The sequence below is a fragment of the Rhyacophila brunnea genome, unplaced genomic scaffold (genome assembly GCF_057557595.1).
Source record: "Rhyacophila brunnea isolate RB1 unplaced genomic scaffold, BYU_Rbru_1.0 scaffold_11, whole genome shotgun sequence".
Classification (NCBI taxonomy): Eukaryota; Metazoa; Arthropoda; class Insecta; order Trichoptera; family Rhyacophilidae; genus Rhyacophila; species Rhyacophila brunnea.
The window spans coordinates 41,607,926-41,624,636 of NW_028232763.1; the positions used below are offsets into that span (position 1 = coordinate 41,607,926).

General features: G+C 31.2%; 1 protein-coding gene across 2 annotated transcripts in view; it reads left to right on the top strand.

The window, feature by feature from the left end:
- LOC147078735 (uncharacterized) overlaps window positions 1-14,871 on the top strand; it is a 119,215-nt gene extending 104,344 nt beyond the window's left edge. Inside the window, exons 5-6 of one of the 2 annotated variants that reach the window (XM_085960408.1) lie at window positions 6,131-6,306; window positions 14,456-14,871. In XM_085960408.1, coding sequence (XP_085816534.1) covers window positions 6,131-6,306; window positions 14,456-14,556 — 277 coding nt within the window. In that variant the 3' untranslated portion in view covers window positions 14,557-14,871. Of the gene's footprint in view, window positions 1-6,130; window positions 6,307-10,747; window positions 10,964-14,455 lie in introns of those variants that run through there. The other variant, XM_085960409.1, reaches the window with a different exon arrangement.
- Window positions 14,872-16,711: the final 1,840 nt, after the last annotated feature.

The following is a 16,711-nucleotide window of genomic DNA, read 5'->3' on the forward strand; positions in this document are numbered from 1 at the left end:
CGGTTCAAGTCGAGTATATTTCGTTTTCAAAATGGTCAATGTATTTAATAATTAATAAAACACATCATCCATTGATAACAAATTCAAGGTGTTCATCCTGGCAATATCCTTAAATTCAATAATAATAATTATGGATTTAAAATTATATGTGGAAACGTTTGGGGTTTCGACAGATGCGGGCGATACTATTACAATCGAGTGACTATAATTACTGCCAAAAATAAAAATAAGTATGTAGGTATTTAGCTTACTATTAGGTATTAGTTAAAAATATATATTCTTTATAACACTACAATAGGCTAAGAGGACCAATGGCAGTAGTGTAGTGAAACAGTAGTGTATTTAGTAATAGAAGTGAATCAATCACAAATACCCATGCTTTGTGAAAATCACATTAATATAATTATATATTCTGAGTTCTGACCCCACATGAAATCGAAACCGGAGCTCCCGGATGTTAGGCCAGCGCCCTTATGCACCGCAACACGATAGTCTACCATTCAATTGTAATCTAGCCAAATTGCCAGACTTCAATGTAATCACGACTCACTCTACCAGTTTTGCCAAATCTATAATATGCTAATTTCCATTTAGCGCAATATCGAACACAGTTTGGGAACCACTACACTAAATAAAAAGTCAAGATGTAGCTTTATAGATTTAATATGTGTCAATGATGTATTTCATTATAAATAATACATTTTGTTTATCCAATTAGACGAGTTCATTTATCTACACAAAAATGAACAATTTACTGGTCAGATAAGTATATGATCTGGACACATAATAGTAAAATTAGAGGAGCGTTGATCGCAACCAATTCGAAATGTAGCCATCTTCACTTTTCATTACTCTTGGTCCTTTGCTTTTCTCATGTAAAAGAGAAAACTATCAGCATTAAGATTTCTCATTTAGTCATTTTAGTATGCCGATTCTCTTTTTTTGCTACGTGTTGGCAGTTTTATTTTTAACACTTTCAACCCCGGCAGGTTTTTATAAAGTTTACCCCTATTCCCGGACAAATTTGAGTGAAATTGGTTTTTTCTAGTAAATGATATAATCTTGGTTTATTGGCTTATTTGTGGGAATATTTAAATAAAACTTTCAGGAACAATCAAAAGCAGTTTAATAATTACGAATAGTGTGATATTTCTGCCAGCAGATGCCTTTGTGAAGAGGAACATCACACTCTTTACACACGTACCGAGTCTCGCCCCTTTTTTTAATCTTTGGCACATACCTTGCATAGCCTTGTTGGATATGCTTTTTCCGCGTCACTAGAATCGCCTGTAAGGTATGTCTGGACATGTCTCCAGATAATCTTACAGGCGAATCTAGCGTCACATGACGCCTCAGAGCCAGAGAAGACGAGACATCGGTACCAATAGACATTAAAGAAATTGAATACTCTACTAAAAAATCTTTAAATTCTAACTTACGACTAGGGTTACATTTTTCAATAATCAATGAACTGATTGAACGTCAACATTCACTTTTACACTTGGGTCAGCAGTAAACGGTCCAGGTGCTGGAGTGTAGTCTTCTGTTGACCACGGTTCAGTAACACTGGCACTAAACCTCGCATGTCCTCCTCGGCTGCCTCTGGGACGACCGCTTCTACTTCCTCTTCCACGCCGTCGACCCGCTCGACCTCTGGTTTCTGTCCGAGATGGGCCAGGGAGTAGGTCCTCGGACGTGTCGACTCCTGACACCATACTGGTTTCATCTAGCACCTCTGCAATGCGGTCAATGAAACCGTTGAAGTCGTCCTTAAAGTTGCTCGAGTGGCCGGCGGTGAAATCGGTGATGTCTGCGACATCGGTGGTGGCATCCAGTAGAACATCTCAATCAGAGTCATATAATAACTCGAATGCATAATCCTGCTCAGAGTCGTCTGTTCCAAATGCCTCTATTTCAATGAGTGATAATAGGCTGGAATCAAAACAAAATTCCACATTAGTAAACAGAATTTAATTCTTGGGAAACATGTGGCTTTATCAAAATGTTCGATTATCTTATATAAATTATATTTTGCGTATAAATTATTACCTTGTGACGTATATAATGTGGCAAATCGGTTGGTTTGCATTAGTTGTAAACAACAAAAAAATCGCCATTAGTAAACGAATTTTGAATGTTGGGAAAACACGTGGAATTAACTAAATACTCGTTCAAACACATATAATTATATAGAATATTTATAATAATTCAATATTTTAGGCTTATAAAGTAATATATCGGCACATTATCAAGTATTTGGCAAATAATGCGAACATTCAAACTTTGCATTCGGAAATTTTGACAGTAAAGTATCGTGTACGAATAAACACGTAAAATTAATTTAAATTGCTAGAAACCATCAATAAACATATAAAATATCATAGATAAATTATTTATCTTACCTTATTCAATCTTTTTTTTGCTTATTTATGTCATTTTTGTCCTCTGGAGGCAAATCGGTTGGTTTGGAACACCTATGAACAACAACGAAATCGCCATTAGTCAACAAATTTTGAATGTTGGAAAAATACGTGAAATCAACTAAATACTCGTTTAAACACATATAATTATATAGATTATTCATATTAATTCAATATTCTAAGCTTATAAAGTAATAAATCGGCACATTATTAAGGGATTGGTAAATAATGAGAACATTCAAACTTTGCATTCGGAAATTTTGACAGTAAAGTTACGTGAATGAAGAAACATGTAAAATTAATTTATATTGCCAGGAACCATAAATATTTATATAAAATATCATAGATAAATTATTTCTCTTACCTTATTGAATCCTTTTATTGCTTATTACTGTAATTTTCGTCTTCAAAATTAGTACATAATTCGGTAAAGTCACACGAGAGAATGATCAAAAATGGCGTCTCATAATAATAAAATTGTGATTTTTATTTAATAATATCACTGAAGGTAAAACAGATATCGATATTTTATCTATACCAGTCGGTACTGAATTTTATAATCTAACAGGATATGTCAAATGTTTTAGTTGAAAATACATAGATGTCACAGTAAACATATTTATTTAAAAACGCGCAACAAAACGAGGATCCTCGCGTGCGGTACTCAGCGTAATTATTGATATAACGAGGATTCTCGTTTGCGGTACCGAGCGTGTTAATGGACGATTGATTGGTTTGTCATATTGTATTATATTCTCAAGGAGTTAGAAGTATTCGGTACTAGGAAATCCAATCCCGGGATCCCGGACCATTTTCGATACCTATGAATCCCGGGATTAGTAAACATAATTTCGAAACCTTCGGGATTGATTTTTTATCAATCAAAATCAATAAGTATGTGTATTATGTTAGTGAAGTGTATATACCTGCATATGTCACAGGGGTAATCGCCGGATGCTCACGGATAATAAATAACCATTTTTTGTGGTCATACGCAATCGTAAGAACATCAGAAAAATAATAAATTCGTTCATTTAACCAGCTAGACGTCACTGACGTGCTGGCACGCGAACGGCGTCTAACCGCCAGTGCCACGGACGTGCAGGCAGGCACCTGTTTCTACGCCGAATTTTATGAATGTTATCTTTTCTTAAATAAATAATAAAAAAAACTGTTTTAGTTTCACATTATTATCTATATCTACCTATTACAATATTATTTACTCCATTAAACCCATGTATTTCCAAGATTGAACGTACACAATATTAACATTAAAAAATGTCTTAAATAGTATAAATTATACTAGACATTTTTACCGATTTTATCAATGCTATTTGTATGAATAAAAAAATAATAATTCTATCGTAAATATACTATCGAAAAAACGCCAATCCCGGAGTCGTCAAATTGTAATCCCAAAATCTCGGGAACAAAATTTTGGCTCGGGATTGGATTCCCTATTCGGTACCAACACCACATTTGAAATGTATCAATTTGTTACCAGAAATTATTTTATTGTATCCTCTAGCTAAGTTTAAGGATCCCATTATTATGAACCGGGGTCGACGGGGTAGAAGTCATAGATATAAATAGCATTCAATAAACCTTTTTGTGTTTACGTTCTTTGTGATGTTGTATTATTCATTAAATTGTTTATTTTCCACCAACGTCAGATTGATATACATAGTTTTTATGAAATATTTTACATACTTACACTTCTCTCAAAAGAATGTATTATTTTAAATGAGCGGTATTTATCAACAGATGCCTCGAATAAAAACTCGTATCTTGGCAAATGGCTTGAAATGTTCTGGATTTTCGCAGAAAAAAACCTTCGACCTTTTTTTGCAATGGAATTCAAATATTCATGAGGCCAAAGTGGAAATGTGTAAATGAACAAGAGAAATGTGTTGAGTCGTGTTTATACGCCCGAGAAGGTTTTTCTTCTTCTTCTTTCAGTCGACGACTAGCAGAAAAAACACACCGTTTTGGACGAGTGCGAAAATTATTATTGTCGATATTTTTTTTTATTAAGAACGAACCGAGAAATCTCACGTGAAGTACTCAGGAATTATATTGTATTTGATTCGACATGCGATTTTGAATAGGTGCTATACAAAAATTATTGGAGTGCTCCGTTATTATAAGATTTAAGTGGTTTTCGCTGTAAAAAAATATAATTTTATTTCACGAAAATACACATATTATATTAGTATTAATATCAAGCAGTGGCGAAGGGTGAAGGTAGGCTGTTAAGATCTGGCATAAATAGTGTACACTCAACTTAGTCGTATTTGTTTTCGTTGAACTTACAATAATTTACTGATGGTGTTGGTTAGTTTTTTAAATTCAATTAAACCCTGCGAAACCAAGCCATAATTTATAATACTTAGTTAAAAAAAATATCTAAAATTATGCCAGTAAATCATACATAATTTTGGATATTTTATAGATAGAAACATATTTTTTATCAATATAGTTTGGTTTTAGGCAGGGTTATGAATTAAAAAAAATGAACCAACAATAATAAGTGCAATATGTGTTCTTAATCCAACGAAAACCAATAAGTATGAATGAAAAAAGTATGCACAACTGTATCGTATCACCGCAAAGTATACAACAACTATTATGGTTTGGTTTAGGCAGGGTTTAATTTTTTTTTAAACTAACCAACACCATCTGTAAATTGTAGTCTTAGTTCAATAAAAACAAATACGTATGACTAACAACGTTTAATGTTGATTATTTATGTCGCATCTTAACAGCCTACCTCTACTCTTCGCTACTGATATCAAGGCCGAGTTGCGAGTTCCGATTGTAGCGATATTTTATTGATTATATTATTTTGAATTCATTGTGGTAAACAGTTTGCATGAAATAAAAAAAATCGATAGGTATGTCGGTAGTACTTATTCAACAAAATTCAGAAATGATCAGAACCGGTTTCGTCCACTTCAATGGAATATTTTTAACCGTTGGGAATGTCCCAATGAAGCGGACAAATTCGGTTCTTATCATTATTAATCCTTAAATGCATGGTGTCAACCTCCTTACCTTTTAATGTGTATATAACTTTTCTGACTGATTACATTTCATGTATTTCATGTAATATATCAAGATTCAGTTATAGTGATAACCGATATGTATGGTTTATAGTTATCAAATGTGATACCTACCTGAACTGAACTAATCCTTTGGCAAGTTCATCTGGTTATTTGGTCGAGCGAGTCATCTTATCTTGTTAATCTGTTTTCGTGTAACGTTTGAAGTATTCTCTGTTGTTGTTGATTAATCTCTGTGAATTCTGAACAAATAATAAAACCGGAAGTGTTTCTATTTTTTAAATAAAAAACATACTATACACATTATTATTACAATAAAATACTATTACAATTTCTTCAATATTTCGCTGCAAACTTTCGATATATCGTTTGACATGGTTTTAAAAAAAAATCTACATATTTTGCTAACTAGACCAAAATTCGATAAGATATTTGGCTTATCGGTATTTATAGAAATATAATATCTTTCAAAAGATTAATAGTTTGTTTTATTCATTCGGTGGTTGCTATGCGAGAAAGTGACTCAAGTTTCCTCTTAACGTCAACACGTTACAGTACGCTTTAGTGTTATTGCCTGATTGAGTATATTTATTGATTATTGAGCAGTGTAAACAATGTAAAAATATAACAATATCACTTTACTCACAGGAAGGCAATTAAGGATGTAAAAACGGAGGTGTCGGCGGGCGCGGAGGGGCTGTTTGACGTTATAGGATCCGTCGTAGTCCGAGACGATGATCTAGCAGACCCCGAGGAGTTCGTTTGCGAGATGAGGGTGCCACAAGCTAATTACTCTGCCAGAAAACAGACCATCTATTACCCAGGTTTGTATATTATTAATCACAGGTTACAATAAATTTTGGTTTCTTGAATTTTCACGCACACCATAGTGTATTATAGTATTCAATTTGTTATTTAACGTTTTTTACTATGTGTAAGTCAATTGATTAAAACCTTGAAAGAAAAAAATAATTAATACAGGAAGTCATTGCAAAGTATCAGTACAATGTTACTCAAGTGGTATTTCTTAGAAACCCTCACGAACTGATGTTTTTTTTAGAGGCGTACGGTCACACGGCATACTTGAAGGATGGGGTTTTAGATGTCGTATAAAATGAAATACAACATATTATACAAATCGTGATAATGGCCATGGTATTGGCTTTATTGGAAAGATAATTTTGTGCCATTAGTGTTTAAATATGATTTCGGGTACATGGGCGCGGCTGACTCAAAGAAAGCGCAATCTTGAAGTTCAATTTTCGTTTCATTTCGTTTCATAAAATAACAAATTTGTACAATAATTTGCAAGTGTTGTGCTGGTGTATTCATGGTGAAATGGCAAACCAAACTGAGCACAAATCAGCTGTCAGCTGTCAAATTGGCTGTAGCTGGAAAAAGTGTTGCCATTTCTAAAAACAATAAAAAAGTGGCGTTATTATTCCAGACTCACGCGTATGCCAGCGTTAGCTGCGCTGTGTGCCGCTTTAAACAACGCCAGTTTGTAAGGGCTCTTCTTATTAATGCATGATACATCTATCAATATATTATTTCTCAATTGATAATTATTTTTTCCTTGTTTAAATTGAAGGTTTTAAAAGCGTGCGTGTGAGCTTTAAAACTGACAAACAGGAAAATAATAAAAAAAAAATACTTTATATATTATACTTTCCTACGTAGTCCAAAAATACTTTAATAGAATTTGAAATTAACTTAATTTTTCTATATGACTGACTATATATTTTTTTTTGGTTGATGTGATGTTCTTAATTATATCAAACAATATTTTTTCTAAAAAGTTATGTAGATAATCTGAAAAAAAAGTAGGAAGTTATCTTATAAATAATTTAAATAAACATCTTGAAAACGTTCTGTGATTCTGTGAACATAATACAACCATTACGTGGGCTGGGATTTCCGCTATTTTCAATCATTAATCATTTTGTTTTATCATTGCATAATTTTCTCTTTATACAAAAAAAAATATCCATCTTTATAAGATATTTTGTTTAACAGTCTTAATTTTTTCGAGTTTATCTGAGTAGATAATGAATGTAATAAGTGTTGTCACTTTCTGAAAAATAAATATTTAATTTGGAAGACAAATTAGCCTAAAACGTTTTAATAAAATTTGGACATTTATAAATCTTCTGATTTAGCTCCGAATTTATGTCTTGTGATGAGTTTTTCTGCATCTTTTCTTTATTCTTGTTTATTCATAATTTGAAGATATTTAAAAAAAGACAGTCCAGTATTATAAATTAAAATGAAACGTAAAAAAAGAGAATGGTACATTTACAAATTATTATGAAATTACATAAAATAGTGCACACTAAACTTTATCAGTAATACTTATTTGTTTTCATTGAGCTAAGAATACAAATTGCAAATGATGTTGGTTAGCTTGTAAAATTTAATTAAACCCTGCCTAAACTAAACCATAATAGTTTGGATATGCTATGGGCTCTCCGACAATAATTGTGCTCACTTTTTTAGTCATACTTATGGCAAAATTTTAGATATTTTGTAGATATGCGAATATTTTTTGACTCTCTATTATGTCTTGGTTTAAGCAGAGTTTAATTGAATTTTAAAAACTAATCAACACTATCTGCAATTTGTGGTCTTAGTTCAATGAAAACATATACGTCATCATCATCATTTATGGTACTACAATCCTTGGTGGGTCTTGGCCTCCTTCAAAAACTTCGACGAAGCGCCGTCCAGGTTTCTTGCCATCGAGGGTTGCGTACATAGCCTGCCTCATCGGTGTATCCTCCGGCTTTCCATGCATTTTCTATCATCCTGTTTGCTGAGTGCCCAGCATTCCATAAGTTAATACCGGGCGCAGGAAAGTTTTATATAAGGCTGTTTTGGTCTTCCTTGAGAGTGCTTTGCTATTTAGAAGCTTTTGGAGACCAAAATAGCACCTTTTGGCGATGGTGATCCGGAGCTTTATTTTATCGCTCGTATTATTAGTCAGTAAGTTTAGCAATTAGTCAATTATATAGCAATTAAAACAAATACGTATGACTGATAAACTTTAGTGTGCACTATTTATGTAAGATCTTAACAGCTTACCTTCACCCTTCGCCACTGTGAAATATTATATATTATTTTTTAATATAATATAAGTTAGTAACATTGCAAGAATTGAACTACTATACTAAGTAAAAACAAATACCTAGTTAAGTCAAGTCCTCATCTAATCAGTTCATCATCCACCTTCGCTTCAATTTTCAAATTCTGGTTTTACACTGAGAAGTTTTGCACATGCGTCAAGTAGTGGCATTCGTTTCGCTGTCTACACTCTACATGGTTCATCAAAGCTTTCATTTCGTCTAGGTCGTTCTAGTCTATGGTCAGTCATTAGATAATATACGTAAGTGTATTTTTCATTACACGAATGATAAATAATAAGTTTTCTTACATGAATTAATAAACGTCATCTGTCAAAATAAATACTGATATACTGATTACATCAACTTTTTCGACAATTATTCGTAAATAATAATTCAACTATCCAATTTGATCGACTATTACTATAGACTTGGAGTGACTAAAATAAATATTGTGACCACCATAGACTAGTAACACCAGGAACCACCAGAATCTTCTCGAAATAATACGAAGTTGCTGGAGTGTTGAACAAAAATCCAAGGGGGTCAGATTTGCATGCGCTAGTACTTTCATCAGAAGCAACGGCCATTTATTTTCGAAACCAATTGAGGTATGCCGCGTAGACGACGCATGCATTGTGATGAATTCGTGAAACGAACGAATGCCCGTATGTGGACAGGGCTAATGAGAATTACAGGCCGCTACTTTCTTGCTTTACTGACTTGCATACTGTTATTAATTATGATATAAAATAACTTTTCATCCAAAAAATGATTGTATAAAAAACTTTTTATACGCTTGTAACATTAATACGACGCATTTTGTTAATCTCAGTATGGCCGTCGCAAATAAATCGTGGAGCTTTTAAGTTCTGACATTATTAATCAATCTGAAATACTAAGTGGCTTGAAGCTGATTTGATCATTAGCCTTTATTATTTAATTTTTAATTTTTAATATTATATATTGCATTATTATTTTTTTGTTTTGAAAATATCTGAAACTAAGACTTCAAAAGACCGTTAATTTCACTTATGTTGATTCTCAAATCACCAAAGTAAATGGAACTTACTCCCCGGATTGATTGTACTATTAAAAAAAAACTATCTACATTATTATCTTAATATCTTACCTACTTTGATTGAATGCGTTGGAAATTTATAGATTGAAACCACACTGACAGGAAAAGAATTATATATAAAAATATATTAATAATAGTGGATCACTTAGCACTTCTAGTAAGTAAGTGGTAAGCTTTGCAAATTTATTCGTTCAAATTACAATAACGATTATTCTGATAAAATTGTTTGTCCCCCTTTTTTATTCACAATTAATCAATCTAGTAAATTTTTATTATACATAATTATTTATTATATAAATTCTATGATGCGCCGGCAAAAGAGTATAGTAATATGTCAAACATGATTACCTTTCAAGAGACATAAAGGTAATCATTACTACTTAACTGACATAGTTAAAAAATATTATAAAATTATATATTATTATATTAAATTATTGTTCACACAATTTGAGGGTTTTATTTTGTACTGTCCAACTTTGGTTTGATATTTTCGTAATGGCTTTAAACTGTACCGTTTGGTGTAAAAGTATAATATTATGTTCTAACTTTGCAGTTCTAAAACATGCTCTCAAATTGTATTGACTTATATTCTTTAAGCGCCAGCTAGACGCTCATGCTTTACCACAAGGCTACCTGCTCAAACCGGTTTGTATCGGGAAGCCCGTGTGTATTGACGGGAAAACTGTAGCTCGCGCAAACCGAAAAGTGCTGTAAAAGTAGTTTGCACAAACTATACCGTCTAGCCGGCGCTTTAGTAAGCCGCATATCATTGTGTTCATATGTTGAATTATCTATTATTTTAAAATGTTGTAGCAAATATATTGGTTAAAATTGAATTGTGCCACTATTTTACGCTCATTTTAATTTATTTTCACAGTTTATTAACATAGATGTTGTATTTCGTTTTCTAACAAAAAATAATTTTATTGCTGACAGTGGCATGGAAAGTGTAAGCGCAATTAATTAATCATGCTGGGCCTAGAGGGGAGAGTTTTGTAATTATAAAATAAAAATGTTGAACTTAAAAAGAAATTAACTTTTGTGCGTGCTGCATGCTGCCGACAGGAGTGATGCCCACAGCCCAGTTGACAGCCGCTGTCGACAATGCTTTGGAAGTCCATAGTCAAGGCAAGTTCCACCACCAATAATCCTAACACCTCCATTATTCAAAAGCTTCTAATCCCGCTGTCAAACTGTAATATGAATGCCTCTTCGCTATAAAATTATCCGTATTTTCTAACAATAGCCCTCAAAAAGAGAATAACATAATTATAATTATTAAAATTATATATTAGTGCCTAATACAATAATATCTAGTTATACTGGTAAGTACATGTTGAAGACGAAGAAAGTAATTGAAGGATATTTATTTATGTGGAAATATGTCAAAAGGCTTAATGGGTGGTATCTTCTGTTTTTCATATCACCTTAAAATATAGTAGGATTTTACAGATTATCAGAGAAAATATATTATATATCTACGACAACACACTGTAGTAAATAATTATTAATAATAATTCTGTGAAATCCAATACAGATAATGTTGCTATATCAGGGCTTCGAACCAGAACTAATTCAAAAACCGATAACCGGAAAAAAACCGTTATTTTCAGTTATCGTTATCCGTTACCATTATATAAACGTTACCGATATCGTCAGACCGAAAACCGGAACCGGTATATGTTCAAACACGCACGTTAACATGAAATTACTACCCACTTCAGTTGTCGTGACGCATCTCGACATAATTCTGATAATTAATAATAGGTATATTATTAAAAAAAAATATGCGTTGCAGCATAACCAATGGTTTCGGAGCGTGGGGTCGGGCTATCATACAAGTCACATAACATTAAATTATGGTAAAAATAAACTTTTAATACAAATAAAAACATTTAAAATTAAATTGAACCAAAACCCGAAAACTGGAAAAACCGTAATTTTTTTTCGGAATGAAAACTGGAACCGAACCGATATATATTTTCTAACTTGATTGAACCACAACGAAAACCGAAACGAAAAAAAAATAACGCTTCGAAGCCCTGTTATATATACGAGTACATAAAATACTACTACTACCTCGTCTTGTTAGAATAAACTTTGGAAAATCTTTGTCTAAAATAAAATAGTTACACAATTATTATATACGTTGAATATTTAATTTTTTAGTAACTTTTCCACATTTATAGAATATTAATACCAATTTCATCTTTCAACAGTATCTCTTATAATTATTAGTGACAGAACGAATGATAAGTTACAAAACCTTTCCTGTGGGTCTATTCTATACTTATCGAACACTAAATTGATAAATAGTATCAAACTTAGGGTAGGTTGTATCAAAATATTAGCACTTATTGTAACAATTACACGAAGCCGGTTTTTATTGTTGCAATAAGTGCGATATTTTAACAGCAGCAAGATAGGTGCTGTTAAAATATAGCACTTATTGCAACAATAAAAACCGGCTTCGTGTAATTGTTACAATAAGTGCTAATATTTTGATACAAACCTACCCTAAGTTTGATAATATTTTTCACTTTATCACTTTAGCGGTCGATAAGCATAGAATAGACCCACTGGTATTATAAGTTAATAAGTATACATAACAATATATAAAAAAAACCTAATTAAGTATCAATTTAATCGTGTAACTTATCTGCTAATTATTATTACTCTAAAGATATAATATTTATTGAAATAAATAAAAAAAAACAATATTATTTAGTACCTACCTACTCAGTCCACATAATTCAATAATCATCGGAACTGATTGTGCTGGGAATATGGCGAAACCAGTGTTGATCGTAATAAAATTATATAAAATAAGTGGTACATATTCTGGATTATTTTTATTGAAACAATATAATAATAATAATTATATTTGTGTTGTTTTTATTCTATTTTTGCAACCACCACGTTTTTCCGCCAAGAAATTAATACAGTAAAAGCGTCAACACAATTTTAAAGTTTATAGTAAGTTGTTGCGCTTTTATTGCGACTTGAAATTATATTTTTTAAACTTAAATTATGATATCCCCCCACCTACTATTTTATCAATTATTTTCACTAATTCAATTCATATAATAATATAAGTGTACTGTACCTATGCATATTGTAGTGAAGTAATATATTATAATATAATAAACATGTTTTAATCGGTGTTACCGTATTGTATTGATTATAAGACGTACTCTTATTTTTAAATACCAATAGTAGATTTAAAATAAATTTTCGTAAAATAATACAACAGTGTCAATAAAAAATAGTTGGTATAATATTACATAATATCACAATTATTATAAATGGACAAATACATAAGAAAAAAGTTCGTCTTTTAATCGATACAATAGGATAGTTGATATTATTTATAAAAGATCCCTAAAAATATTCTATCGTGATTTTGACAACATTACAATATTATTATTTTAGTTTTAAATTACTGCTTGACCGGTAAAGTTGATTCACTTTTTACTTATGATTCTAATACTTTTAACGTCTCGCTCTAATACTTAATTAAACAATTTGTATTTTTCACTATTTGAATATTAAGTTGCGACATTTCAAATTTTGGTCTCTGTTGATCGGATAAGGCAAGCAGAGTGACCGTATCGGGATACAGATCTAGGCACACTTGAGTGGTGCGGTGGCAAGTAATTTCAAATGTATAGTATGGAATTGAAATACAGTGACAACATTATCACTGCCCACAAGAATATAAATGATATAAAAGTAGGCACTTACTGCGTAGTTTCTGGCAATATTTATTACGTTCCTACTAATTTAATGGTATCGGATTAATACGACGTAAAAGTATTGCATATTTTTTTAAATTTTTATATATCTGACAAAGGAAAAAGTGACGAGACAAAAATACATTGAAACAATTATTATTGTAATCAATTTTATAATAAGAAACAAGGAGATAATTTCCATATTAATTTTTCTTTAGATATCTATATAAGAGTATAGAGATAATATTATACTACTTACAAAAAAGAGACACATTTGACTTACCTCTTTTCTCATTTATAAAATTAATTACATTGTTCGTACTAGTGTTGCCAAACATGGTATTATAAAATCAGAATAGGTGATTTTGTTTTCACCTAAATTTGTTTGATAAACTACATAGTAATTATACTATAATTTTACGCCAAATATGCCAACTGGACGTTAGGACAATTGGACCCCGCACTGTCGAATTAAATAAATATACGTTAGTTACGATTTTATACATAAATTAGACGAGGAATTATAATCAGTTACTATCGATTACTTAGTAGTTTTAATTCATTTTGATCTTAACATAATGTTTTTTATTGCAGATTGAGAATTATCATGCCTGAGGATTTACTTATATAAAAATAAAAGTACTCTCTTCTCGTTGGAATTTAAACACATTATGCACAATTAAATCATTATTTACGTGTGCATATTATTTAAATTCTCACCAAGATAATGATATAAAAGAATATATATTTTAAAATCGAATTTAATTTTTGTAAAACTGTATTACAGCAATTAATATTTTTAGGCATTTTAATACTTATCCTAACTGGGGAAAAAGTATCTATATTGGTATTCTATCGGAAGAAAAATATCGAAGTATTGGTCATAAAGTATACCTATATACATTTTTGATGACCCTAATCGCCGCCTCTCAAGTGTGTTCAGACTTTAATAACAATATTATCCGTTGAGTTGTTTATGGTTTGTATAAATGTAATCGACTATTATTACACATATATTAATAATGTTGTTATTTTACAGGAAGCGGAGGCAGTGAGATAAAGAGTAGAAACAGATTCCAGTATGTTCTCTTCACTCTAGTCACGACAATGTTAGGCTACTTTATACTACACATCGAATAAGTCATCTAAATGAATAAGCTGTAACACCTGTTTATTGTTATTTTAAATAAAATAATATTTTGTAAATAAAATTAAAAAAATGTTTGTCTATTAAATTTTCTATCAAATGTCTGAAGAATGTTTTTCAAATTACGGATACGAATTACGTGTATATATGTACAATATATATATGCATTGAATAAATATTTTTATTAACCGCTGTGATATTTGGTCTACTTAACAAAGTATTTTATTGTAAATAATATATCATGTGTTAAATACGCATCTATTTGTAACAAATATTCGCAAAATAAAAACTGAGAGTATAATAATCCCATCCCTATCTCATTTATTACGAAACAATATAAAAATTTTAAAAAACAAACGAACACCGGACACTTAAAAGGCTGTAAGTGCCATTTTCAAAAAAAGGTAGAGGGAATTTAAAAATACATCAACCATACAGTTTATACAACCAACGCCATCTTCTGGAAATTTTAAGAATTATTTCCGGGCATCATTGGCACTTTTACCCTTCTGTAGGACATTGGCCTTTCGATTCCATTTCTTAAATAAAACCGTTTTCATAATTTCTGGCACATACAGCCTTAAAGTTTCCGGTGTTAAACATAAACAACGCATAATTTCACAAGATTTTAGAATCTTAACATTCTTTATGTTGACCATACATACTTTGAAAAACACCTCAGATATATATATATATATATATATATATATATATACGTGGTAGTGGCGAAGGGTGACTTTTGGAAACAGGTAGGCTGTGGAGAAAGCACACTTGTTCGTTGTATTTACGGGAAATAAGAAGATAATCCGACATAACTACTGATGAATAGGTAGGTACACAAAAACCAAAGAAATTTCAAAAGCTCACTGAAAATTAAGCAATTAATTTAAATTATGTATTTTCTTAAATATAAACGCTACGCTCAAAATATATTGAAAATATCTGTTGTTGTGAATCTGTTCCATAACAATTTATAATTTAACCCGGAACTAGACAATTTAACTATATTTAAAACACAGACTTAGATACAATATCAGATTTCAACTTACATAATTGGCTGAATAAATTGTCTTAGTCTATGAATAACCTAACTGACAAATAAAAAGCACGAGATAAATTATTTATTATTTTTAACAACAACCAATATTTATTTATATGTGATTGAATCCCTAGATATTATTTTTTTAAATTATCTTATAAATTATTTTGAATAAATGTGCACTTACGTAAAATGTAAGCGCTCCTTAAATAGCTTACCAATTTATATGGGCCGCCGCCGCCGTCTTGAAATTATGAGAAACAAACTTCATATAAAAAAAGTTTTCGATTCACGCGAACGTAATCCATACAATATGTGAAGCGAAACGAGATGTCGCTTATTTTTTAAACCTTCGAGACATGCCATAAATGGTGCTTATTGAAATAGTGGAAAAGATTGTAAAATTATTATGACAATTATACGATAGATGTCGTTGGGCATAATGGATATATTATTATGTGATTATATTATTTAATATGTCAATATAAAATTAAAAAATATTTTTCTTAAGAAGGTAGGCTTTAAATAATCGCCTAGTATGGAGTCTTCGCCACTGATATGTGGGGTTGCTGCAAAAAACTTGGTAAGTAGTATAGTATTATATCAATATGTACTTATACCAGAAAAAAGGTTCAAGGTCATCCGATATATAGTACATGCACAAGGTAAATTAGTATTATGTCTGATTTAATAGGACATGTCAAATTTTCAAATTGCAATCACTCCATAACATAATTACGAGACATACCAACTTTTCGAAGTAACCCCACGATATCTGCCGGCCACCATCGAGGCAATCTTTGCCTTATCATCTGTCGCCCGAAATCATTCAGTGGAGCTGTGCATGTGCAATGGTAAAGCACGTTCGCGCGAATCCAGTGGATACGGGTTCAAGATCTGTCGGACGTCATAATTTTTTCAAAGTATTTTTGAGTACTTAATTTGGTATATACGAGTAACTGAGGTTTTTTTTTTAATTATACAAGTATGTTCAATAATAGAAAAATTCAAACTGCAACCAAAAAGATATTTACAAACTATATAATAATGTAACTTGGTATTCACCACATATACGAAACATATGACACGATGTATTCTGCTCACAGCAA